General features: G+C 41.0%; 1 protein-coding gene across 1 annotated transcript; it reads right to left on the bottom strand.

Moving 5' to 3' along the window:
- Positions 1–109: 109 nt before the first annotated feature.
- Positions 110–25,052, bottom strand: si:dkey-178e17.1 (tricarboxylate transport protein B, mitochondrial). Its single transcript, XM_061673429.1, has 9 exons — positions 24,540–25,052; positions 13,900–14,007; positions 12,074–12,173; positions 6,795–6,933; positions 6,622–6,706; positions 6,402–6,506; positions 5,740–5,855; positions 5,570–5,643; positions 110–2,673 (listed from the first exon to the last, which is right to left on the bottom strand). The coding sequence occupies exons 1-9, from the start codon at positions 24,652–24,654 to the stop codon at positions 2,559–2,561; spliced, it is 957 nt and encodes a 318-aa protein (XP_061529413.1). The 5' UTR covers positions 24,655–25,052; the 3' UTR covers positions 110–2,558.
- Between the last annotated feature and the right edge of the window lie 2,826 nt (positions 25,053–27,878).

Here is a 27,878-nt window from a genome sequence, read left to right as displayed (position 1 = left end):
ACATGAACGTACGCCAAGTTCAAAACAAAGAGTTCTCTGTTCGATTCCCCGGCTACCTGCCTTCCGCGGATCATTGCGGCATCACCCCAAAAACACAATATGTCAGAAAAAGCTTTAAAAGCTCCTTTTTAATGAACTGCAGCGTTTATTGCACAAAGGCTTCATAAAGACATGAACACATGAACTCGTAGTACTGGGGGAATACTGGACACATTTTGTTTGGCCAAATGAAAAAAACAAAACAAGTACACTCGGAGTTATGTTTCACAGTGTTGGAGAGGAAGAGATACCCTTTTCAAAATATGACTGCTTGTCAGGAATGTTAAAGAATACTTTTCAAATCAGTAACAGCAGATACAGAACATAAAAGAGTCAATATCACCATAATGCGCCTTTGAAACTTCCCCAGTTTACCCCAAAAAGTTGACATTTTCCATTAACTTCATATTAATTGTATTAGGTAGTAAATGTTAGACTGTGAGAATTGCATTTTCAAGTTTGCACACTTTTTAAATATAAATAACTGCAAGTAGACAATGTAAATGCAAACAGCAAAATGGGAGCTTGCTGACATTTTTGGCTAATGTTAGCATTTAATGAGCACATGGTGGATGATTCATTTTATAACCTGACTGTGTAATGTTTAGCAAATACATTTAGAATTTCTTTTTTTTTTTTTAACATCAACTGATATTTCACTATGACAGGGTGGACATGTTAATCTTGGCAACATCCATCTACAGACGAAATATGATAACAATCATTTAAGTATTTACGACGAGCCACTGTTTCAGCCTCTATTGAAAAAAGACAACATGGTCGTGATGTCACTGAAAACAGCAGTAGGTTTCTTAAAGGGGCAGTTACCCCGTAATGACAGGGTGGACAGCAATTTCAGGGACACAAAATGTTCACTATTACTATGAAAATAGAATATACATGATGAAAATGACTCATTTGATTAAATAACATGTCACCCACAGTAAATACATGTAAAAAATATATATATATATTATACCGCTTATCACACAGTGTAGGGAGCAGAGCAGTGTGTGTGTGATATGCTAAAATCACGTACATTTAGCAAAAAAAACAACAACAAAAAAGTCTAAAATTAAGGAAACGTATTTAAAGAGACGTATCATTGTACTAGTATGTGTGCAAATATTTGGCCAGTAGTTTCAATATCCTGCGACATTTTTAAGATGAGTCATTCTGATGAAGATGGCAAAGGCACTTCATGGTAATATTGACACTAAAGGCGCACATGAGTGAACCGTTTTATGCCTCCTCTCAATGAAGCATGGCACCTAAAGAGCCTGTTCTCAGGAGCATTTAGTATGATTTTGCACACACACGAAAAAAAAAAAACAATATTCATCTTCAATAGAAGACCTTCATAGACCTTATTATTTTTATTTTTTTTAAATGAATTTATATCAGTGATACTGCGATTGGCTGGCAACCAGTTCAGGGTGTACCCCGCCTCCTGCCCGATGATAGCTGGGATAGGCTCCGGCACGCCCACGACCCGAGTGAGGAGAAGCAGCTCAGACAATGGATGGATGGATATCAGTAATATGCCTTATTTGTTTTTAATATATAGCATAACATGGGGTTTGGGTTTCTCATTTTCTACTTTCTTTACAATTTCCTACTACATTTTCACAAGAACCACAATTCTGAAAAAAATAAGTTCTAAATAAACAAGATTTAAAAAACAAAAAAAGTAAACCAAAGACACAATCACCCAGCAGCCTGCAAAGGTGAAAAGCACTTGGAGGTCTTCATGTTGGGTCTCACAGTTACACTTTAAATACAGCAATTGTGTGTGTGTGTGTGTGTGTGTGTGTGTGTGTGTGTGTGTGTGTGTGTGTGTGTATATATATATATATATATATATATATATATATATATATAGGTAGATCGATTTTTTTTTTTTTTTTTTTACATCTTCAGACACTTTTACATCCAGACTGGAAATTTGGGGGAAAAGACAATGACACAATAGCAATTAGATTTTTTTTTAAAATATAGAAGCGCTACATTCAAGGCTCAATAAATACATCATAATATTTGAAATAGACTGTACCTTTGTAAATTATTTATTTTGTTCGGCATCTGACTCAGGGGTAAAATATATCTATACTTTAGAATGAAAATATCATGATGGTAATAAAATAAATGCATAAAAATAAAGTGTCTACATAAGGTAAAATAATTCTTTTAAAGGCTTTGTTTATAAATGCGACTGCAGTTTAGTCAAGAATTATCTTAACAAGATTAAATAAGGTTAAAAAGGTTTGGTTATTCCAGTTGATTCCAAAACATACATCTGCATGTTTTATTCCAATTATGTTGTTAAATTGCACATACCCAACTGTCCACCAGAGGGAGACAAAGCACCTATGTGGCTCTTTGGATTTGACGTGCTCGTGTGAAATTGAACATTCTCTGAACCTCAGGATTTAATTTAAAATAAAAGAAGAGTCGTGTACCGAAGTGGGGTGTGTGAGTCTGAAGCAGCAAGAGAAGCAGGGAAGCGGCCATCCCGCAGCTCACTCCGTCTTCCACACTTTGTTCAGAACCTTGACCACCTCCTCGTAGATGATGAACACGATGGCCACATCCAGACATACGCGACCCAGACGAGGAACGGTCCCCTTATAGAAACTATGGATGGAGACAGAAGGGGGTAGAAGATTAAGAACAGGAGCCACAGTGGTATTCAATGAACAATATGTGTATTACTGTGGTTGTAGTTTTCAGTGGTGGAGAATTGCACTTCATCCAACTGAGAGGGATTCCTAATATTTTGGCTGCCTTGTGAAAAGTGAATACACGGGTGAGTTAAATACCTTCTGCCATCTAGTGGAAGAAATTAGTATTTAGCATAACATTCTTCTTCTTCTTCTTTTCCTTTCGGCTTGTCCCGTTAGGGGTCGCCACAGCGCGTCATCCTTTTCCATGTAAGCCTATCTCCTGCATCCTCCTCTCGAACACCAACTGCCATCATGTCTTCCCTCACGACATCCATCAACTTTCTCTTTGGTCTTCCTCGAGCTCTCTTGCCTGGCAGCTCCATCCTCATCATCCTTCTTCCAATATACTCACTATTTCTCCTCTGGACGTGTCCAAACCATTGAAGTCTGCGCTCTCTAACTTTGTCTCCAAAACATCGAACCTTGGCTGTCCCTCTGATGAGCTCATTTCTAATTTTATCCAACCTGGTCACTCCGAGAGCGAACCTCAACATCTTCATTTCCGCCACCTCCTGCTCTGCTTCCCGTTGTCTCTTAAGTGCCACTGTCTCTAATCCGTACATCATGGCTGGCCTCACCACTGTCTTATAAACTTTACCCTTCATCCTTGCAGAGACTGTACTGTGAGGTTCCACCACCAAGTCTCCTTCTCTCCTTTCCTGCCAGAAGATACACCAAGTGCTCCCCTGCCTGCCTCTCTGATCACCTTGGCCGCAGTGGTCCAGTCCTCTGGAAGCTCCTCGTGTCCACCGAGAGCCTGTTTTACCTCTTCCCGAAAAGCTGCAAAACACTCATCCTATCTCAGCTTCCACTGCATGGTTCTCTGTTCTGCCTTTGTCTTCGTAATCTTCCTCCCCACCACCAGAGTCATCTTACACACCACCATCCTAAGCTGTCTAGCCACACTCTCCCCTACCACTACCTTACAGTCGGTAACCTCCTTCAGATTACACCGTCTGCACAAGATGTAATCCACCTGCGTGCTTCTACCTCCGCTCTTGTTGGTCACCCTTTGTTCCTGCCTCTTCTGGACAAAAGTGTTCACTACAGCCATTTGCATCCTTTTTGCAAAGTCTACCACCATCTCTCCCTCCAAGTTCCTTTCCTGGATGCCGTACTTACCCATCACTTCTTCATCACCCCTATTACCTTCACCAACATGTCCATTACAATCTGCACCAATTACGACTCTCTCTCTCTGTCTGAGATGCTCAGAACTACTTCGTCTAGCTCCTTCCAGAATTTCTCTTTCACCTCTAGGTCACATCCTACCTGTGGGGCCTAACCGCTAATCACATTATACATAACACCCTCAATTTCAAGTTTCAGCCTCATCACTCAATCTGGTGCTCTCTTCACCTCCAAGACATTCTTAGCCAACTCTTCTTTTCAAATATCCCCAACTCCATTTCTCTTCCCATTTACGCCATGGTAAAATAATTTAAACCCTACCCCTAAACTTCTAGCCTTAATGCCTTGCCACCTGGTCTCCTGGACACACAATATATCAACCTTTCTCCTTATCATCATATCAACCAACTCCCGAGATTTTCCTGTCATAGTCCCAACATTCAAAGTCCCCACATTCAGTTCTAGACTCTGTGCTTTCCTCTTCTCTTTCTGCCGAAGAACCCGTTTTCCACCTCTTCTTCTCCTTCGACTTCGACCCACAGTAGCTGAATCTCTAACGGCGCCCTGCAGGATGACAGCGCCGGTGGCGGACGTTGTTAACCGGGGCCACGACCGATCCGGTATGGAATTCTTTGGATGAATGCACATATTTGTTTGGCAAAGTTTTGAGCCGGATGCCCTTCCTGACGCAACCCTCCGCAATTTATCCGGGCTTGGGACCGGCCTACAGTTTGTACTGGCTTGTGCCCCCCATTGGGGTGCATTCTCTAACAATACAATATGTTGTGTAATATAAAACAAAGCTATTTCTATTCAATTTGGCAGGATATTTGTACCTCGGGATTATTTTGACACTTTTTGACCTCTAAAAAATTGTAAAAAAAATAAAAAATAAATAAATAAAAAACATTCCAACCTTTTTGAGCAAATATCATCAGCTGAGAATCATGGTCCCAATTTCCAATCACGTGTTCGGATCGGTACAACACTACCCCAAATTATCCATATAGGTTTTGTTGCATTTGAATGCGCATATTCTAAATGGAAATGACTCAAGACAGTGACCCAAAAATGTTTTACAGCTGTGCCATTTTTTGTAATGTAATAAACTAACAAGGAAAACGGCAAACAAACTGTCTTGTTAGTTTTTTTTTTACATTGTCCAATTCATTCATATCCAAGACAATTTTATTAAACTGTGAATAAACTGTCAAAATATATACAGTATATGTACTGCACCATTATGAAGGATGGTGTTTTGATGATGATGATGATTTGTCAAAATATCCCAAAAAAAAGAAAAAGAAAAAAATGAAAATAACATTTATAAAAATAGTCTACATAATGTACATTCTTTTGCCATATTCTTAAAAAAACAAACAAACCATCAAACAAATAAAAATGCACATTAACTCCAAATTTGGCCATAGTATGAATTATTTTGGGGGAAACTTTTCAGTCTCTTGCAACAATAACATTATAGCTGAACTCTACAGTGGATATAAAAAGTCAACAGACAGTCTTGACAGCTTTTTCAATTGAGCTGTACGGGTTATCGGTCACATTAATGCTGGAAAAAGTTTTGAAATGACTGAATAGCAGGGGTGTGTGAACTTTTTATATCCACTTTTCTACCAAAGCCAACTAACGAGAATTAAAAGCAAGAGTTGACTCACGCTGCCACACCCTCATGTCGTAGGATCGTCACCGCACAGTCCAGTGTGCTCTTATACTTATGTGCTTCCAGGCCCTTCAGAAGGAAACACAACTCTGTCTGTAACATTCAAGATGCCTTCAACAAATACAAAATACATGCATGTGAAAAGGGGAAGCTGGAAGTACTTACCTGCATCCTTGTCTTGATGACATCTATGGGAGTGTTTCCAAACACGCTGGCTGCTCCGGCTATAGCTCCGAAGGCCCCAGTTACAACAGGATTGATAGATTTATTGGGGTCATTGCCTAGTGGGAAGACAACGAGGTAGGTCAACATATGCTCAGCAGTTAAATGTACATACAGAAATAGAGAAAAAATATAAAAAATAACATCAAGTACTCAAATGTACATACTTGTCGTCATTACAGCTCCAACTAATGATTATTTTAATAAGCAAGTAATCACTCCATTATTTTTTCAATGAATTATTCAATCAGATTCAAAAACGATTTTTCATTTCCATCTTTCCATTCAAAAACAGGAGATTATTTCAAATTGACAGTGCTGAAAATTCACCAACATAAACTGATTGATTCAGTTACTGGTTTGGTCGGTAACATGTTACAAAATAGGCAAAAATTTTGATCAAAGTAAAAGCAGATGTTTGCAAATGTCTTATCTTGATTTAAAACACAAAGATAATCTGTCTGCTTTCATGGAAGATGACAGAAATATGATAATATCTCCTGTTGAGAGGCTGCAACTTCTGCCCATATCAGAAACTGGCCCTGGGTGCATAGAGACAGACAAACATTCACTCTCACACGCGCACCGTCGCTAAATCTTCTGACCTTTGTACCAGTTCTTGAGCGAGGTCATCACATAGAAGCGAATGGCCTGGTTGGAGCCCTGTTTGAGCACGGTGGCAGTGAGACCCTGGTAGGTCCCTCTTAAACCTGTTAAAGCATAAACGAGGATGCAAACAAAATCATCAACATGGTGGGTGGGATGTGGCATTATGTTTAGCTGCACTGCCGTATTTGACCAGTAGAGGGCGGGGGAAGCCTGTACCTTGAGCGCTGACTATCTCTCTGATGCCATGGTAGAAGCCCCTGTATTTGGGCTTTGCAGACGTCTGGTCGTGGATGAATTTAACCTAGATGGATTCAAAATAAATAAATAGTTCAAATGCGCTTTGAGGGATTCACACTGAATGCACCATACTTTGTCAATTTATCACACACCTTGACAGTTTCCATGGGGCAAACCACTAACACAGCCTCCATCACACCAGCTCCGAGACCACACAGCAGACCCCGAGTGCTGTCCAGTCGACCCAACTCGTCCTTCGCGTGGTTACTGAGGAACTCAAACACTCCAAACCTGAACACAAACAAATGTAGAGTGTTGACTGATTTCACACTTCACAATATTTCTACAAAATAGCCCCTTTTAATCACTGTAAAAGTGCATAGTGTACACTCAAAGAACACTTCACATCAACTCACAATTTAATAACATTCTAGATGAGCTGTTGGGAAAAAAATCCTGTGTTAATTAAGATAATATCTCTCTTATATACAAAAGGAGTAGGTCCACTCGCCCCCCCCCCCCAAAAAAAAAAATACACTATGAGATTAAAAACAATTTCATGACAATAGTTGTATATTCGACAAATTATTATTATTTTTTTTAGATTTAAATCAAGATTTTACAAGTATAAAGTCATATATTTCCGAAAATAAAGTCACAATTTTATGACAAAGAAATAAAAAAAAAAAACAGTACTCAGTATTTTGACACAAACATGAAATTATTTTCAGCATCAGGACTTTGAAGCGATTTTGTAAACGTTTGTGTCTGTTTCCGAAAAAGAACCTCACAGATTTGGGTGTCGCTACTCTTGTAAAAGTACGATTTTGTTCTCGTAATATTATAACCTTAATCTCAAAAATAGGACTTTATTCTCGGAATGTTACTACGTGTAGTAATCTAAAAAAAAAAAAAAAAAAAAAAACTTTTTTTTCCTCTCAAAAATATATCACTTTATTCTTGTAAGATTACAACCTTAATCTCATAATGTAGCTTTTTACTTTGTTTTTATTTTTTATTTTAGTGTGGCCTTAATACTCATTCGTACTCATTCGGATATAAAGTCTACACACCTCTGCTCAAATACCATGTTTTTTGAGATCGAGATAGTCTCCCTTAAATTTGCACCATTAATGTGACCTATAACTTGCATAACTCAACTGAAATAAAAATATTTTTTCGAAAAGAAGTAGTAAAATAAACAACTGCAATAATGTGGTAGCACAAATGTGCACACCTTCTTCAATGGAATATGGCTGTTAAGATTGAACCCATCGCCTTCAAAATCAAGTTAAATGTCAGTCAGCACACACCTGCCACAATCTGAAGCGCCCCTGATTAACCCCAATACATTTCCGATGTTTTAGTCGACTTTTCCTGTCTTTTTTAAAAATGTTGCTTTTTAGCAGAAGCCCAAAGTTTTTTTGTCATCCTGTAGGGACAAGGAGCCCCATATAAGGAATAAAAAGCCTGACCACAGGAACTGGTTGCCGAGCTGTGTGTAAAACATCACGAAGAAAGCAAGGCAAAACCCATACTAAAATACAACATGCTTAAAGTGCAAAAAAGTGCTAAAAGCTCTGTATGATCCTGCATATATCCGCATAAAAGACAAGGAGAAGGCTGCCACGGAGGCCATCCAGGCTTAGAGAGAGCAAGAGAGAGAGGTGGGCTCTAAGTGACAACGCGATTAGAAATTGTTGTACCAGTGTGTCCTTTACAAGAGGATTATTTATAGACTGCTTCAGGAGGAGGCTGTCCGACAAATCCATAAAAAAGGGGGCGATGGAGGACAGACGGGTGTTGTTTTCTTGTATGGCTTCTCCCAGTCTGCTCAAATTGTTTACTTGCTATCCTAATAGGTCTCGCTGAGATCCTCTACACCCACCTTCTTCTTTTTAACTCCATCTGCCCGTTTATTCCAGAATTTTCCTCTGTTCATTAACTCCCCACATCTGCTCTTCTGTCACATTCGTCGTCACACACTGCTTGCCAGAAGTTGCAATAACACATCTTTCATACATCTTTCCCACATCTGGCTGAAAATGTTTTAATGCCGTGGCTGTGACACTACGTCATTAATTAAATTGGATAGCCAAGCTGTTCTCTGGCTGTCAATTTGCCCTCCTAACTTCCTTGCTTAGAATGTGCCGTTATGTTCTGGCCGACAGTCCGAGATGAGTCAGAGCGTTGAACAATCTTCATTAGAAGTTTTTTTGTTTTGTTTTGTTTTTAGGTCAGTTTCAAGTCCTCACTTGAAGCTGACTGAAGGATAACGTAAAAGAGAGGAAATGAGAATGGTTCAGCTTTCAAGTGATTTTTTTCTGGAGTGAGAAAACATTGATTGATTCACCATTAAGTACAGTCAATATAAAAAGTCTGCACTGCTGTTTAAATGCCAAATTTTTGTGTTTACAAAAAAATAAGACCAAAATAAATCCTATCAAAACCTTTTCTTCCATTAATGTGAACTATAATCAGTACAAGTTGTTTTTTTATCTTTTCGAGAGGGGAAGTAAAAATAAACAGCTGAAATAATGCGGCTACAAACGTGTGCACGCCCTCTTCTAAGTGGGGATGTGGCTGTGTGCAGAATTAAATTAATTGTTCAAACTCATCTTAAATGGGAGTCAGCACGCACCTGTCACCATTTTAAGTGCCTCGGATTAACCCCAAATAAAGTTCAGATGAGCAGGCTTTTCCTTAGATTTTGTTTGTTTGTTTGTTTGTTTTGCTTTCTAGAAGAAGCCAGAAGGTTTTGTGCTAATAGTGTGTTCTGACCTTCCTTTGTGGAGCTTGCATGTTCTAACCTGAGCTTGTTTGAGCTTTCTTTGAGTACTCCACATCCCAAAAGGATGAGATGTTAAAAACATGTTAGGTTCATTAAAGACTCAAACTTGTCCATAGGTGGGAATTTGAATGTGAATAGTTGCTTGTCTATATGTGCTTGCGACTGAATGGCAACCATTCCGGGGTGTACCACACCCACCTCTTGCCCAAAGTCAGCCGGGATTGGATCCATCTGAGGACAAGCATTATAGCAAATAGATGGATGGATGGCCAATGACACAATTCCGTCCCATTGTGTATAACATTTTGTAAGCAGCAGTCAGGAAATGTAGGAGATGCAAATACAATATTGAAGGGAAGAACAGGTCAGTAGCTCTCTCATCCATCCTTGGCCTGCCTTTGGGATGATCCTGGAGCAGACTTTGCAGAACATGCAGGCAATCACTTAATGGGATGGGGGGGAGAATGAAGAATAAAGCGGGTGGTGCAAGATGGGGGGTAGTCACACAGTAATGTGTGTGTGTGTGGGGGGGGAGCAGATGGAAGATGGGAGTAAAAAGTACTTTAAAAAATTACTTAATGGAACGAGCCAAAATTAAATGAACCAAACGATGAAGATTAAAATGCAAAAGGATTAAAAAAAAAAACATTTATAGCATCGTTTTACTATTAGTCATAGCCAAATGATCTGATCTGAAACCATACACATTAGTTAAGCATCAGTCTTTTCACATTGTGGCTCATCATAACGCTGATTAATATCGGAAAAAAAAATTAATTGTTGATTTCGACACTTGATTACAGTGTTACCTAAATGGCATTGAGCTAATTTAATGAAATGGGATGTGCACCAGCATAACGGATTGACTGCCACATATAGTTTTTAGTACAATGGTACCTTGACTTGTGAGTTAAATTTGTTCCGTGATCATGCTGGATCATCACTCAGCTCTCAAATCAACTTTCCCCATCGACATTAATGCAAATGCCATTAATCCGTTCCTAAAGCCCCCCCCCAAAAAAAACACCAACACATACAACAAAAATAACACTTTACAGTATTGGACTGTATAAAAATATACAGTAATAACTTAGTAAAAGATAATGTAAAGACATTTACTTTTCCCTTAAATTGATACATAAATGGACTCCTGTTTCATTATAGTACATATTGTAGAAGTACTACACTCGTACTACTGTCTCCTGCATTTTCTGACTGCTCCCTTAACACTTACAAAATGTTATACACAATGGGACGGAATTGTGTCATTGGCCATCCATCCATCTATTTGCTATTATGCTTGTCCTCAGCTGGATCCAATCCCAGCTGACTTTGGGCAAGAGGTGGGTGGGGTACACCCCGGACTGTTTGCCATTCAGTCGTAAGGCACATATAGACAAATAACTATTTCCATTCAAATTCACACCTATGGACAATTTGGAGTCTTTAATGAACCTAACATGTTTTTAACATCACAAAAAGTAGTGCTGGGCAATATGAACTCAATTTTATAGGAAACGTATACAGATAGAGACAGGAACCTTTATCCCAATAACAATATCTTAGCTTATCCTCACTTGGGTCGCGGGCGTGCTAGAGCCTATGTCAGCTACCCAATATAATATTTTTTTCCTCAAAATTTGATGAAATGATTGGCAATTTTATCTTTTTTTCTAAAACAAATGTTACAGTTAAAACACAATTAAAATGAATTAAAGATAAACAAAAATTAAATACAACACAAATAGCCGGTGGACAAATACCATTCAAAATAGCTGACGTTATATCGCTCAGCCCTAATTTCAATTTCACGCTTTAATTCAATGGACATCAACGGCTTCTCGGCTCTCATTTTCTCAGGACCCGTGGTTAAAAATAAAATAAGTAAAATAAGCAGAATACTCACACAAAAACAGAAAATGCAAGAGCAAAACACGACAGTTACTTGTACTTTGACTTTCACAAAAAACTGAAGGGGGCCAACAGATGTTGTGAAGTTCGATCTCCTCACTGTCAAAATGTTTCCACCATGGTGCAAAACCCAACATGGTTACCACGTACAAATATAAACAAACTGACGAAGCCTGTCAATCTGTGGCCCACTGAGACCCTGTCTAAGTTTGAGTGGCATCTTTTCTACGCCTGACTGCACCTGTCTCCCCATCACACAGACGAGGGCTATCCTCCACACAATACACACGCGTGTGCAGGTATGCAAGCAATACAAAATTAAAACCGGAAAGCCAGTAAACCCCTCTCTTGGCTTTATTCAGTATGTGTGTGTGTGTGTGTATTTGACAGGAGATAAATGTCACTGCTGTGAGAGAACAAAAACACCATCACTCTCGCAAGTGGCGTGCCATTTCTGTTATGCACGCCGGGTAATGGACTAGAATAATTGGACTGCGTGATTTAGCGCTTCTAGGTAGACAACGGCAGCCGCGCGATGTTCTTTTACGCTAGCCTTCCAGCAACAAGCAGTAAATTACCGATTATGAATGTCAGTTTTATGATGATTGTAATAAGCGGCATTTACTTTGTGGTAATAATATCCGCTCATCGAGATCAGTTAATACAATTTTCTTTCCAAAGACCGCTCCCTTTTACATCAGCTTGTGTTTTGGAGAGTTTATTGCATACCTGACTGCAGATTTGGGAATGGATCCATAGAGGAGCGAGCTGAGTCCTCTGTAGAGTCCTTTGACACCGTGACTCTGTACCGTCTGCCTTACGCAGTCACCTGGAGGAGGAAACGCAAGCTGTTTTTTGAGGGAATTCAGTGCTTCCATGAAGATTTAAAACAGGGGTGGGGAAACTACATTGTGAACCACTGTGCTGTAAGAGATGAGGTGTGCCACGGGAAATCACTCGGTTTCGCTTAGATGGTCTGAAAATTTTCTGTTTACTCCAAATATATGTTTTCATCTATGTGAGCAGTGTATAGTGAAAGGTAGAACAATTAATGCTCTTTCACTAGTTGACAGATGGTACACTTAACCACTTGTTGCCATTCATATTACAGAAGGCGCTCACACCGAGTATGTCAATTTGTGAGTAATTTGGGATGAACATTATTTCTTTACAGAGTATAAAGTATATACTTTTTGTGAAATTTTTGCTTGGTGGTGTGCCATGAAATTTTCTAACTGGCTCAATAAAGTTTTGGGGAAACAAACTGTATTTGATTTGGCCTCCCATGAAATTTTAAAAACACTAAAATCTCAGGGAACTATTATAAAAAGCTGAATTTAGAATGGCCCTAGTGGCTCAGGGTAGGGAAAAGGTTCCCCATATGTGGCCAAAAAGACTTGTGGCCTCATTATGTACAATGAAGCGGGACCTTTCTAATATGGAAGTGACTAACTGCTTCATAAATTTCTGGATGGCTGTGAGATTATTTTTTTTTTGTGCCTATTTGGACATGACATATTTTAAGAGTTGACAAGGAAAAATTACTGCGCCAAAGGCACGCACCAGTGAGCAGAAAAAGCAGCAGCTTTCAGGAGCGCTCATTAGCATGTTTTCCGAGATGCAGCCAACATCAACAGATCCTGTGTGTGTGTTGGAATTGCTTTGTTTTTTTTGTGTGTGTCTGAAGTGAAATAGACATTCACAGGGACATCTAGGGATCCCAAAAGCACCAGGGAATGATGGGTAATTAGATAATGAGCTCCTGAGAAGAAGGCTTGGTAGAACATTTTACTTTTATTAGTGCTTTTCCTCCTGGGGTTTGAGTAGACAGGGATGTGGAGAGTAAATACCAAACCTGCTCAAACTTGCATCTGTTGCTTTAAGCTATAGTATTATGAGTCGTATTTCAAAGAGGATAACGAATGTATGCCTGTGAGTATTGTTACATTGTCTCTCTGCACGTGTTGCTGCACTATTTGTTTTCAAATATCCATTGCCTCAAGGGTTACAACGCCCCAAAACCAATGCTGTTTGTTAGCCCGCTATGGCGTTTTCCATTGTGTGTTAGCATTAAGCTAACAGACTTTTATCAGACAAAGTTATGTGGTGTTGGTTAAATATTCTTTTTTAATGACAACATTTCCAGTAAACCTCAACTGGGAGTGACAATAAACAGCTTGAAGTAAGCACTTGGTCTCTTTTTTGATGAATTGTTCACTATCTGCCAAACTATTGCTTGTTGTGAAGTTCGCTGCTGCCATCTAGTGGTTATAAATCATCTTTGTTTGCAACACAAGACGGCTTGTATCTCGAAAAACCCATTTCGGGCATTAATACTGTATTAGAGTTGCTGTACAAGGTCAACTAGAAGATAATTTACATTTGTTTTTCCCCAAACAAAAATGTTATAGATCATGAAGCTGTATATACCGTTATTTGTCCCGTCTGCATCTCAAGTTTTAATCTGTTCTGCACATAAAATCCAAGACACTCTATTGTCAAATAATGTGTGTTTTTTTTTAAATTCCATTTGCATTAAACTGAAAAAAACTCACCTACTCCTCTGTATTTTGGAGGGTTGGCCTTCTCGTCTAGCTGTAATTGGGTCTTCACATACTCCGTAGGGAAGGTAATGCAAATCTCAATTCCGCCGGCAATACCGCCTGGAAATAGAGAAAACCTTGTCAAATCCATGCAAACAGAACTTTAAAATGATCAGAACTGGAGACAAACACTGCTTTTAGCTTAGCATGCTCGCTTAGATTAAGGATGCATGTTGGAGTGGCCTTTCCCTGCCTTACAGCAAGGTGCTGTGGGATCACAGATCGTTGGAAAATGACTTTCCCTCGATAAACATTGAAAGCCGGGCTGGCGAGCGAGGAAGAGGAATGAGCTGGGCGAAAATAGATCAAGCCCACAACCAAACCACTTAGAGGAATCGGGTAAATCGGGACATTTGGGGTTTATTAAATTTGAGTATGACTGGAAAAATGGAAAAAGGCAAAAAAGAAAGAGAAAAGAAAAAAGAAAAAATGAAGCCATGTTCACACAGACAAGTTGAGGCTATCGCAAAGCCTGTTGTCTAATGCACAATACCGATGAGTCACACGGGAAGGAAGGAGGAAGCAGAGAAGGTTGACATTAATTAAATCATGCAGCCTGCTGGGAGGGGCTCCATTACACAGGGCCAAGACCCTCCATTAACGCAATGACACACACACACACACACACACACACACACTGTGGCACTCACACATGATCTGCTAACACGCATAAGCAGACAGAATATAACATGTTGAAATTGAAACAAAAACGTTAGTCAAAAGGAAATAAAAATGCTTTACGGCCATTCTTTTATAACACACAAGTGGATTCCAAACATTGCCTACTTCCTAAGATAGCTCAATTATATTTACTCACCATGTCGTTACTTTTGTAAACTTAATCATCCCATCTGTCGGGGAACTCTATTTCATTGAAGGGAAATCAATAAAAGATGTATTTCACTTCAATCCAATCAAGTGCTGTGGTTTAAAAAATAATAATAATAATTTTCTTTAAATAAAAAAATCCAGTCTATGTTAAAACAAAGGGTTATTGGGAGGACTGCATTTTGTGGGACTTGTTCACATCAACTGCACAAAAGCGGCAGGGTGGCTGACTGGTTAATTTTCGCATCATGGTGGACAACTGGTTAGAGCGTCTGTCTGCCTCTCAGTTCTGAGGACCGGGGTTCAATCCCCAGCCCCGCCTGTGTGGAGTTTGCATGTTCTCCCCGTGCCTGTGTGGGTTTGCACTCCGGTTTCCTCCCACAACCCAAAAACATGCATGGTAGGTTAATTGAAGACTCTAAATTGCCCGTAGGTGTGAATGAGAGTGCGGATGGTTGTTTGCTTGTATGTGCCCTGCAATTGGCTGGCAACCAGTTTAGAGTGTACCCCGCCTCCTGCCCGAAGATAGCTAGGATAGGGTCCAGCACTCCCGCGACCCTTGTGAGGTAAGCGGTTCAGAAAACGGATGGATGGATGGAACTGCAAAAAGTCAGCTCTGTGACCCACTACATAATCAGAAATAGGCAATATTATATTTGAAAAGAGGTGTACCTTTGTCGCTGACTCACCAATAAATGAATGAATGTGGTTGAATGTTTAGTGGTGGTCGGAGGGGTCGTAGGCACAGAACGGCAGCCGCGCTTCTATCAGGCTGCCCCAGGACAGCTATGGCTACACAAGTAGCTTACCACCATAATGTGTGCAATTTGAAAAGCATCTGAGTATCATGAAAAGCGCTATATCATGTAATACAGTATTATTATCATCATCATCATTATTATGTACAGTGTGGTGCCTTGAGATGAGTTTAATTGGTTTGATGTACAGTTGTACATATGTTGTGCTGCTCCTTCTGGTGTGCACACATTGGCCACCTAGCCAGTGTAATATTAGTCATTCTTCGCAGAGGATAAATAATATATGCCTAAGAGTATTTTTATATTGTCTGCCTACATATTTTGCACCTTTGATTGTGTTCAAATATCCTTTTATAACACCGCGACACCTATGCTATTTGTTAGCTCGTCTATGGCTTTTTGCATTTGTTAGGACGAAGCTAAATTGACTTATCAAAACAATGTGGTTGTTTAAAATACACAACATACAATGGATTATTCAGTTGCCTTCATTGATTAAACACATTCATCTTGTGACTAAGCAGAATTGTGACACTCATGTGATAACTCATGTTCGCCGTAATTCCAATGATCCTGGGGACAAGTCAGCCCTCTAAGTGTTAACAGAAGGCACATGTTCTTCCCCACACGCCATACCAGCCATGAGGATGAGGCCTAAACAGGTCGCTGCGTCTCGGGCAAGAGGAAACAAACAACCTCATTCATGTGTTTCGGGCACAAAAGAAAAACAAGCGACAAATAATCAGAAGCATGGCACACATGATGAATCTTCAGAGTCGAAGAGTCAGTGAGGCCAATACATCTTGGCTCGTCTGGTCTGCGTCTAGTGTCTGGCACACATTCTCACACGCGAACACACTTTAAACGAGTGCCGTGTCCACAGCCAAACGTGGGTTACATGTGCCAAATAGCCATTAATCTTTATTTTCAACCTCTGCTGCGGCACCTTCGCATCCTCCATCCTCATCCCCCCGGTGACTCTTCTCGCACAGTCATAAAATCAATGCAGCCACATAGATCCTTGACACTTGCAAAATTGCACTGGAGTGATATTCGGCGCAAAGAGGCAGAGATACAAAACTGCCTTGTCAGATGCATAGAAACAGGCTGTTAGAATGAAAAATGGAAAAACACTCCTGCCCCCTCTTTGAACACAACATAGAAATCAGAGGACCTGTATTAAAACATTTAACCTGGGTTTCTTCAACAGCTGTCGAAGGTTTTCTTTTTAAAAGCGATAAAATGTAGAGGGTCTTGCATCACAACAACTAGAATGGTATAGTTCAAGAAACCCTTATATTGGGTAAAATACAATAAAACGTACATCCATGCAGTTATTTTCTATAGCGCTTTAAGTTGCGAGTGAGCTGTAATCTATCGCAGCTGACTTTGGGAGTGGGGCGGGGTACACCCTGGACTTATTACCAACCACCTATACCTCCAATGAACATAACATGGTAACCAATACCCCACCGTTCCGACCACAATGTGATCAGGTTTTGCAAACAAGAATATTTGCTTGCAATCGTCTCCTTTGGTTTATCCAATCAGAAGTCATCACAGTGATTCTAACGCTCGATCTAAGAACCAAGAAGAGTCCATTTGCGTCGATTCAACTCTTGCCAATTACCATGACATGGATGAGTTAGAATCTATACATTAGCCCCACAAAAACACCAACCAAAGTTTTTGTAACATGTTTTAATAAGAATATCTCTAAGTTATTCATCCATCCATCCATTTTCTGAGCCGCTTATCCTCACAAGGGTCGCGGGAGTGCTGGAGCCTATCCCAGCTATCATCGGGCAGGAGGCGGGGTACACCCTGAACTGGTTGCCAGCCAATCCCAGGGTAGATGCAAACAAACAACCATCCACACTCACATTCACACCTACGGGCAATTTAGAGACTTCAATTAACCTACCATGCATGTTTTTGGGATGTGGGAGGAAACCGGAGTACCCGGAGAAAACTCACGCAGGCAAGGGGAGAACATGCAAACTCCACACAGGTGGGGCCGGGGATTGAACCCCGGTCCTCAGAACTGTGAGGCAGACGATCTAACCAGTCGCGCACCGTGCCGCCTCTCTAAGTTACTGTACTCTATAAAAAATATACAGTAATGGCATAATAAAATAGAATGTAACAAATGATCAGTTTGTGCATCATGATTTCAAGCTCCAATGCCCGTTGACGTGTTTCTTCTGGTGTGTGCACAGTATAATACAGACGTACATAATACACGAAGAAGAGTTTCACAACTAAGTAAGCTACATTATATCAGTCGTTTTTCGCAGAGGACGAATAATATATGCCTTTTAGTATTGTAATACTGTGTCTAGATGTGTTGCTGCACGATTGGTGTTGAAATATCAATTGCTTTAAGGGTTACAACTACTGCAACATCAATGCTAATTTGGTTTTGCACTGTGTGTTAGCATATTAAGCTAACCTACTATTGTAAGCTCTGTGTTTTGGTTAAATACACAATGTAATTATTTTTGTTTTACGTTTCAACTTCGACTGGGAATGGCAATAAACAGCTTGACGCAAGCATGTGGCGGTACCACTGTACTTTTGGGATTTTGCAGCGTTAAAGTACTTGATTGATCTCTTGCTCCGCTTAAACTTTCCATACCCACTGTATGCTGTTTTCACAATAAGGTTGACCTTGTCATGTTAAAGGCATAAAATGTGGCAGTATATGGTCTGATATAATATAGGTATATAATAAAACAGATAAAGAATGTTGAAATAAAATCTGTCCTGTTGTATTGTACCACCTTGTTTTGTATCAATTGAGTTGAGTGAAAAGAGAAAAGAGGAAGCACTATCAATCAAGTTTTAATTACAAGGTAGAACACGTCTCATACAAAAATCACTGTAGCGTAACCGTCAAGTAAAAAACCACCCTCATGCAGTACACACAACAAATGACAGAGAGCTTTGCCTTGAATGAAACAACAAAGCACGGCTGTGGCGGGCAGAAGCTGAAAAACTACATTGAAATACTATCACCGTTGCGAAAACACTAGAAACTTCAAACAGTAATCCCCTACCACTGTTCCACGGCACATTATTGCTGTGACAGATTATCAGGTACGCTGTGGTAAATGATAAAAGTTCACTTAATTGGCCCCAAAATTATCTACTTACTGCAAATAATGCATGTCAGCAATGTGGATTGACAGGCAGAACAATTAAATGCTCCTCCATTAGATAGCTGAAGATAATTACCTTGTGTATCCCCATTTTTTGTGAAACGTTTGTATGGTGGTGTTCTGTGAGATTTTTCCAATGTAAAATATGTGCCTTGGCTCAATAAAGGATGGGAAAGACTGACTTAGAATCAGGAAGTGACAAAAATAAATTAAGAATAAGGATGGTAAAAAGAGAGTGTAGTAAATTAGGAGGAAAAAGTACGGATCAAAAGAACACATCAAGGACAATAAAAACACACTACCTTAAAATACATAGATTAATTTTTAAAATGACCCTTTGATTCCAAATATAACAGGAGAATATTTAAAAAACAATTAATAAAAGCCTCATTAAATCAAGACTAAACAGGCTGAAAGACTAAACAGACAATTTTCATTGAATAAAGTGAAGTCGTTATCTGACAATCACTATATTGATTCAAATTGAACTGAAGAAACAAATTACTTTCGGTACACTTTGAAATGTGTTGTTTAGTTAGCTGTAATCAATAATATAATATACAGTATGACCATTGTCAGTGCTGTTATGCATTAACATAAAAAGTTGAACAAAAAAAACAATTTGAGTTGAGTCACTTCCATTGAAAAACCATGACAAGCTGCTTGAGCTGGAGGTGTGGAGGGGACTGACGACAACAACTGGGGAATAAGCGCACGCTTTGACGAGCCCTCTGAGCCCGAGAAGAGACAAGCACTCAGGAAGGCTCGCTGGCTGCCCGAGGGTGAAGAAAGCAAAGAATGGGAAAAAAATGGTGCATTTCCACAAGCTCTATCGTGGTTACCACCAAAATCTACTGGGGCGGGCGGAAAAAAACAAGCAACAGTATAAGACTTTTTTTCCCCATCTGTCATTGAGAGGCCTTGTAAGGGACAACAAATCTGAGTTCCATTTTGGTCTTTCGCTCTCTGCCCTCAGGCCTAAAAGACGCCTTTGTTCCGTGTCCCAACTTCAACCATCAGCAGTGTGAGGAGAGCTGAACTAACCAATGGGAGCAGAGAGAGCTTTGGAAATCGTGCGCCACTCACTGTCTATGTATGTGGGCTATTGTGCATGAAGCTGACCTTCTACTTCTTGTTTTGTCTACTCGGAGCCCTCAGGCAGGCACTAGAGAGTCTTCTCCCTCCACGCAGACATAACCATCGTGAATTAGCACTTGTTCATCAACATCAGGGGAGAGGAGATAGATGAACTGTAATTCTCACCCCCAATTGGGTTTTGTCTCGATATCGTGGACAGGGAGGCCCGCAGGAGTTGCGACGGCCACAGTGCAACGCTGCTGTCGTTGCAAAACTGGACGGACAGGCTGGAAACGAGCTTCGGCAAGAGGGGGAAGAGGGTGCCTCACGGGACCCGAGCCAGTCAATCAGGCTGCTGAGGGCTGACGGGGGAGGGGACAGATTCCCTACAGGGCCACTGAAAGAATTGCATAAAGCAACACAGGCAAATTCAACAGAAACCCACAACTGTGTCAAGAGTGGAATCTAGTCTCTGTTGAGAATGCACACACCAGATACTAGGTACACCAGTTCTATATAATGAAAGTACAAATTTGCCTTTACAAACATAATAAAATCACATTTTGTTTAGGGATGCACCGATACCTCTTTTTTCAGACCAAATACGGATACAAGTACTTAACATTTGGGTACTAATACTAGGGATGTTCCATACCACTTTTTGGCAGACCAATACTATTATTTTACCTAGAGTATCGGTGGCTGGTATCGGCGGCCTTCACAAATACCCGATATCTTGACATAAGGCTGGTATCGGCCCAACACCAATAAATGGTATCAGTACTCACCGATCCCTACCTTGTAGTGATTCTTGATAATGCCATTACATCTTGCAATTGCGATAAAATTTGTTTCACTAAAATAAATATTGTTTAAAAAAAAAAAAAAACATTTTAAAATGACGTTTCAAATATTCAAAAAGAATACCTTTTCGAGTAACAACTCACCATTACTGACATTTTAACACCCAATGGACATCTAACAGTCTTGCCACACATTTAATCTAAAAGTAGCCTGTAACACAACGCATTTCAGTTATGTGGTGTGTCAGTCTAAACACAGGGGGCACTGTCTAAAAGGAGTGCATACAGTAAAAAGAGAAGAAGAACAGTAGAAAGCCACAAAGAAGAACTTAAGGTTACAGAAAGTAAAGTGAGTAACGAGGAAAGTCCAAGTGTGAGTACAGATATACAGTATCAGTGTAGGTGCATATCTATACTCGTACACACGCCGACTGAAGTGCCACCATTTAAATATATCACATATGTGTCCATCTTTCAATATCTGTATATAAATGCTCTGCATTTTTTCCAAAATCTTCAAAAATTTAAAGAGTAAATCTATGTCCTGTTGACACACACACACCTGAAACTAACTGACAGCCTGTTGCTGCCGCATGGGAACCCCACTGAAGGAGCCACTCCAATCAGCTGAAAGTGCTGCCGCAGGCTGATCACCAACACAGCAAGAGGTCGCAGGAACGACAACAACAGCAGACTGATGTGCATCCCAGGGAATATAATAAATATGACTTAATTATCAGTATTCAACCTTTTAAATCAAACCTTATTGATAGCAATGACAACGATGAACAGAAAATCATCTGCATGTCGATCTCACACATAAAATACCGCAGTTCCTCTTATAGGTGCCATCGCTCTAACGTCCGCTTAAAAAAAATTAATGCCTCCCTCATATAGACGCTTCCCTTTTTCAGCAGAAAAAAATTAACTGCGATTACCTCAGGTCATAGACACTTGTTCAAGGCGATATTATATAGATATCTGAGCCCGTTTAAATCATGTTGCTAACCATAACAGCAGCACCAGGAAAAATACTGTAAACAGCCTTTAGATGAATGTGCAGGATTAAAGACGATCTGACATTATGCAGTGACAGCATCTTTAAAGATGTTGCAATTACAGTCGCCTGACGTGATCACACCACAAAATGTGTGCATCCATGTTTAGGTTGCTTATTTGTTGCACCCAATCTCACTCAGCGCTTGCCATTTCTCTGCACTTCACCTCAATTGTACTTTTATTTTGTTTTAAAATCTACTTGACATAAATTGTAACATATGAATGACATTGTAGAATTATTCCGAACTGTGCACAAATAACGGTATCCCCTTATCTGAAGGTGAGTAAATGAATGCCCCAGGCCACAATTTGTGGCATTTCAGAACATTGCAAACTATATGAAAACCAAACAACAAAAACATTTCTTCTAATAACTGCCTTTGTCCGAAAGCCTCCCCCTCCTACATTCATCACTCGTGTCGAATAGCATTAAACGTCAGCGTGTCCTGGCTGAGACTCACATGTAATGAAATTACATTGCTACGGTAGGTAACGTCTGATAAGGCTGCCCGAAAAGATGCACTGATCGCTGGTCCTTGTGCAGGGATGAGCTGTGCAGGCCTTTTGACAGAAAGGGCTCAAAAGGTTACAGCTAAATGGGTTAAACGAGTGCCTAATTAATACTATAGCTACGTATATCTTTACTTCATTATACAATACTTCATTTTAGAGAGGGTTATTGCAAATAACTAAATAATCCAAATTTTAATAAAATATATAATCTGTGATTTCTGGCACCCCCCCGCCAATGAGTTACAACAGCAGCCTTCGTCTCTTCGATATGACATAGGCTAAATGCTTGTCTGGCCGCCTCCTCCTCATTCCAACCCCGCATGCTTTCTTCTTTCTCTATGGCTCAGTCTGACCTGCGCGTTCGTAAGTAAAATACGGCATTTTTGCTACGTAATTTTAAAGCGCTACCAAGTGATGCAGCGTAGGAATGCATATTATAGTCACTAAATATAAAAAAATTAATATTGAAAAATATAGCAAGATGTGTCAAAAGCAGAGAGGCTTACTCACCATTCTGTCATCTATTCTGGTAGTGGCTTGGGTGAAAATACTTTTTTGTAACAAAAAATAGCTGTGTATTATAGCTTTAAAATGCCTTAATTAAAATTAAGATTCATGCATTTTGCATTTATCGTTGTCCACTTCTTGTTGATCAGTATCACCGCACTACTGGACACTTTATGTTGCTTAATGAAGCTCTGTACTTTGAACATTTGTTTATGTCCTAAATGTATATTTTGTTATAGTGGCTTTTTTTCTGTAGTACTAGAAAAAATCCAACTACCAGAGTCAAATTCTTTGTGTGTTTTAAAATTCACTGCCAGGCCTTCATGTTAACATGGATATTTGAATTCAACAACCGTCAATGGCAGTGAATGAGTTAACATACTTGATGATTCTGAATAGAAGAAAACAGAGTGGAGCAGTATGCCACAATGTAATTTGTAGAGATCGATCCAAATATCGACAAAATCAATAATATGGATACAGACGTTGGTACAGTGAACCCCTGCGTAGTCGTTGTTCGGCAATTGCTAATTCACCTATTTACGAATGTTTCTTTTATCTAGCTCCCACTTCTTTTTTTTTTTTTTTTTTTTTTTTAACCCAATCGCACACTTGATGATTTTTTTTTTTCGTGGCAACTATAAGGAGTGGTTATTCGTTGTTGGGCTGAGTCTCTACACCCCCCAAAGAGTGGAGGTCCACTGCATTGATATTGATGGATTCACTGATTGCTAACTTAGACCTCAATGGAAAAACATTTATCCCATAAAATTGTGTTGTTAAAATGAACACATTTACTTGAAATAAAAACATATTAAAATATGTATAATACATATATAATTTAATACAGCTCAGATTTGATTGATTTGACTGTCCAAGAGATACTGTATACTTGATATATTTATACCATCGTGTGAACAAAAACATTTATTGTAATAATAAAGTATATTCTACTCTTTTATAAAAAAAAAATTCACTGATTCATAATCCAAAGAAAAAAAGACTAACAAGAAAAACACATAGTGATGAAAACTCATATTCAAAACTGGGAACGTCTGGCGGAATCCCCTGAATAAAACTCATATTTTTATTATATACACTTAATATCGGATCAATACCGAATCTTCCAGTATCACATAGGACTAGCAATTAGTACAGTAGTGACTTGAGATATGAGTGCCTTGACTTCTGAATGTCTCCAGATACGAATCGTCACTTGACCAATTTTTTGTCTTGCGATATGAGCAAAATTTGAGACATGAGTGCGCTTCAGACTCCCACCACTAGATGGGGGCAGCACACTTCACAACATCCAGCCACCATCAATTCATATTGGTTTCCTTGCAGTGGAAGGATATCGGTTGGAGGAGCGCTGATGCACTATTAAGATTGTTTGGCAACCGCCAATAAAAAACACAGAAGCTCAAGGAAGGACAATACATTAGCTACAGACATTTTTTTGGGCTCACATTTTCCGTTTGCAGGTTATTTGTAAAGCAAATTGCTGTGTTTTTATAGTACAAAACTGTTGAGCACAACTTTGCTTATGAAAAAAACATGTAACAAATACGAGCTGGAACAGATTAATTGTATTTGCATTCATTTCAATGGGGAAAGAGTTTTAGAGACACGAGGGTGGTCACGGAACGACTTGTATCTCAAGGCACCACTGCATTTGCTTTGCAATGCTTCCAGGGAAATATTGCCATAAAGGAATTTTGGCATAATAAAACTGCTCACTACTACACAGTCATCAAAGAAAACAAAACGAGGGGGAAACATCATAACGGCTTCAATGAGAAAAGTACATTATAGTATTGTAAAAGTTATCATACGTGACGACATTTTGTGTCACTTTACGAGAGCTAGTTTGAAAATGAACGTACCTGCCAGAATCGCCTTCCCCGGGTGGGTTAACTTGGACTTCCCGACGGGCGCCGCCGCCGCCGCCAGACACCTCGGCGTGCAGAAAGGGCGACTAAATGTTCCTTTTGCCTCCATTGGGATTTTAAAAAAAAAACCACACACTGAGCTTGCGAAAACGTCTCTTTCCGGTGTGTTTTAAAGCTTTGGTTGAGCTCCGAGACACACACACTCACGTACACGGATGTACGTCTGCTGCCTCGCGCGCCCTCCCGGACTCAGGTGGACTGGGCGTGGACGCGCGTGTGTACGTGTGTTCACACTTGGACGCGCGTGGACTGCCGTGGGAACTTACAGCCTGTAGCGGTGACGTGTCACCATGGCGACGAGAATCCGAAAAGTAGAAATAGCGACGCAACCCGGAAGTGGGGAAGCGCAGAGGAGAGAGGAGACGAAAACAAATTAAGTGTTTTCGTGTTCCTGTTGCGTGTAACTTTTATGTCCTCGCGAAAAGCGCGTGGACGAGAGGAGCGCGTGTGAGTGGAGGCTGGTTGACTGGTGGGTAGATGGCCCCGACGTGGAGGAGGGCGTGGCCCACATATGCTTTCCTTTTCGCTCTTGCGTGGATTCCAAACAATAGTTCACTGTAATAGCAGTGCGGAATTTTGACTTACGCTCTCAGCTGTCTTAATGACGTTCACTTTTGATGTCGTCATCGGTGTGATTGTTTGAAACGTCCTGTTCTGTCACGTTCGTACGACGGTGAAAGAAGTACGTAAGTCGGAACGCGTCGTTAACGTAATACCAAAATTCATAAGAGTAAATATTTGGATAAAAAAACTGAAGACAAAAAAAAAAAAAAAAATTTGCACCACAGGTCAGAAACACGTCAATAAAATGAAACTTGACTCACCATTATAAGTACATCTTTATCCTGCTCATCTAAAAACAAATGTATATTTCGAAATATGTTTTATTTTATTTCATTTCAAACTTATTAGCCAGCCAATGCTGATGGAGACAGGAGACAATTTTGCTCTAAGTTTGTAGCTAAGCAAACGACATCATAATTTAAACAATTCCATTTTCAATTTATAGTGAAGTCCCCTTATGACCGTTCTCTTATTGGAAAGACTTAACTTCCAACATTTTGTTTAAATGAATATCAAAACGCAGTGCAGTACAGTACTGGTATTCCTATTTGTCCTCCTCACCCTCACGGTTGAGATTCATGGGTCTAATTTGCTCCAGGCTTCCTGTGGGGAGTTTTTCTCGCCCACATTCCAAAAACGAGTGTTAGGTAACGTTCATTGTGGAATCTAAATTGCTCATGGATGTGTGCATGGTCGTTAGTCTATATGTGCCCTGAGATTGACTAGCAACCAGTGCAGTGTGTACGCCACCTCTTGGCCAAAATCAGCTATAGGATAAGCCCCATTGTTGTGGCCCGTGGCTGTTTTTTATTCCTACAAGAGAATACCAGCATCTGAACCGTCCGTTAACCCCCTCCTTGAGCTGTCACCTTATTGTGGTGGAGGGGTTTGTGTGTCCCAATGATCCGAGGAGCTAAGTTGTCTGGGGCTTCACGCCCCTGGTAGGGTCACCCATGGCAAACAGGTAATAGGTGAGGGACCAGACAAAGCACGGCTCAAAGACCCCTTATGACGAAGACAAAAAATGGACTCAGGTTTCCTTTGCCCGGACGCGGGTCACCGGGGCCCCCCTCTGGAGCAAGGCCTGGAGGTGGGGCTCGTTCATCTGGGGGCCGTAAGGTGGTTGGTGCCTGTCGTGGCGACAATCCCCGAACCCGTTGGTGGACACCAACAGTGAGGGATGCCGTCAAGCTGAAGAAGGAGTCCTATCTGGGACTCCTGAGGCAGCTGATGGGTACCGGCTGGCCAAGCGGAACGCAGCTTTGGTCGTCACTGAAGGGAAAAACTCCGGCATGGGAGGAGTTCGGTGAGGCCATGGAGAAAGACTTCCGGACGGCTTTGAGGAAATTCTGGTCCACCATCCTACGTCTCAGGAGGGGGAAGCAGTGCACCATCAACACTGTGTATAATGGGGACGGGGCGCTGCTGACCTCGACTCGGGACGTTGTGAGCCGGTGGGGAGAATACTTCGAAGACCTCCTCAATTCCACCGACACGCCTTCCCATGAGGGAGCATAGTCTGGGTTCTCTGAGGCGGGCTCTCCTATCTCTGGGGTTGAGGTCACCGAGGTGGTTAAAAAGCTTTTCGGTGGCAGGGCCCCGGGGGTGGATGAGATTCGCCCAGAGTTCCTCAAGGCTCTGTTAACCAGGTCAGTCCTGGTTAACACGCCTCTGCAACATCGCGAGGACATCGGGGACCATGCCTCTGGATTGGCAGACTGGGGTGGTGGTCCCCCTTTTGAAGAAGGGGGACCGGAGGGTGTGTTCCAACTACAGGGGGAATCACACTCCTCAGCCTCCCTGGTAAGGTCTATTCAGGGGTGCTGGAGAGGAGGGTCCGTCGGGAAGTTGAATCTCAGATTCAGGAGGAGCAGTGTGGTTTCCGTCCTAGCCGTGGAACAGTGGACCAGCTCTACATTCTTGGCAGGGTCTTCGAGGGTGCATGGGAGTTCGCCCAACCAGTCTACATGTGTTTTGTGGTCTTGGAGAAGGCGTTCGACAGTGTCCCTCGGGATGTCCTGTGGTGGGTGCTTCGGGAGTATGGGGTACCGAACCCCCTGATACGGGCTGTTCGGTCCCTGTACGACCGGAGTCAGAGTTTGGTCCGCATATCCGGCAGTAAGTCGGACTCGTTTCCGGTGAGGGTTGGACTCCGCCAAGGCTGCCCTTTGTCACCGATTCTGTTCATAACTTTTATGGACAGAATTTCTCGGCGCAGAGGGGGTCCGGTTTGGTGGCCTCAGTATTGCATCTCTGCTTTTTGCAGATGATCTGGTTCTGTTGGCTTCATCAAGCAGTGACCTCCAACTCTCGCTGGAGCAGTTCGCAGCTGAGTGTGAAGCGGCTGGGATGAGAATCAGCACCTCCAAATCTGAGACCATGGGTCCTCAGTCGGAAAAGGGTGGCGTGCCCTCTCCGGGTCGGGGATGAGATCCTGCCCCAAGTGGAGGACTTCAAGTATCTTAGGGTCTTGTTCACGAGTGAGGGAAGAATGGAACAGGAGATCGACAGGCGGATCGGTGCAGCGACTGCAGTGATGCAGACTTTGTATCGATCCCTTGTGGTAAAGAAGGAGCTAAGCCGGAAGGCGAAGCTCTCAACTTAACGGTCGATCTACGTTCCTATCCTCACGAGCTGTGGGTCATGACCGAAATAACAAGATCCCGGATACAAGCGGCCAAAATGTGTTTCCTCCGCAGGGTGTCCAGG

This window comes from Phycodurus eques, chromosome 3 (assembly GCF_024500275.1).
Source record: "Phycodurus eques isolate BA_2022a chromosome 3, UOR_Pequ_1.1, whole genome shotgun sequence".
NCBI classification, from domain to species: Eukaryota; Metazoa; Chordata; class Actinopteri; order Syngnathiformes; family Syngnathidae; genus Phycodurus; species Phycodurus eques.
This window is presented reverse-complemented; position numbering and strand designations above follow the sequence as displayed.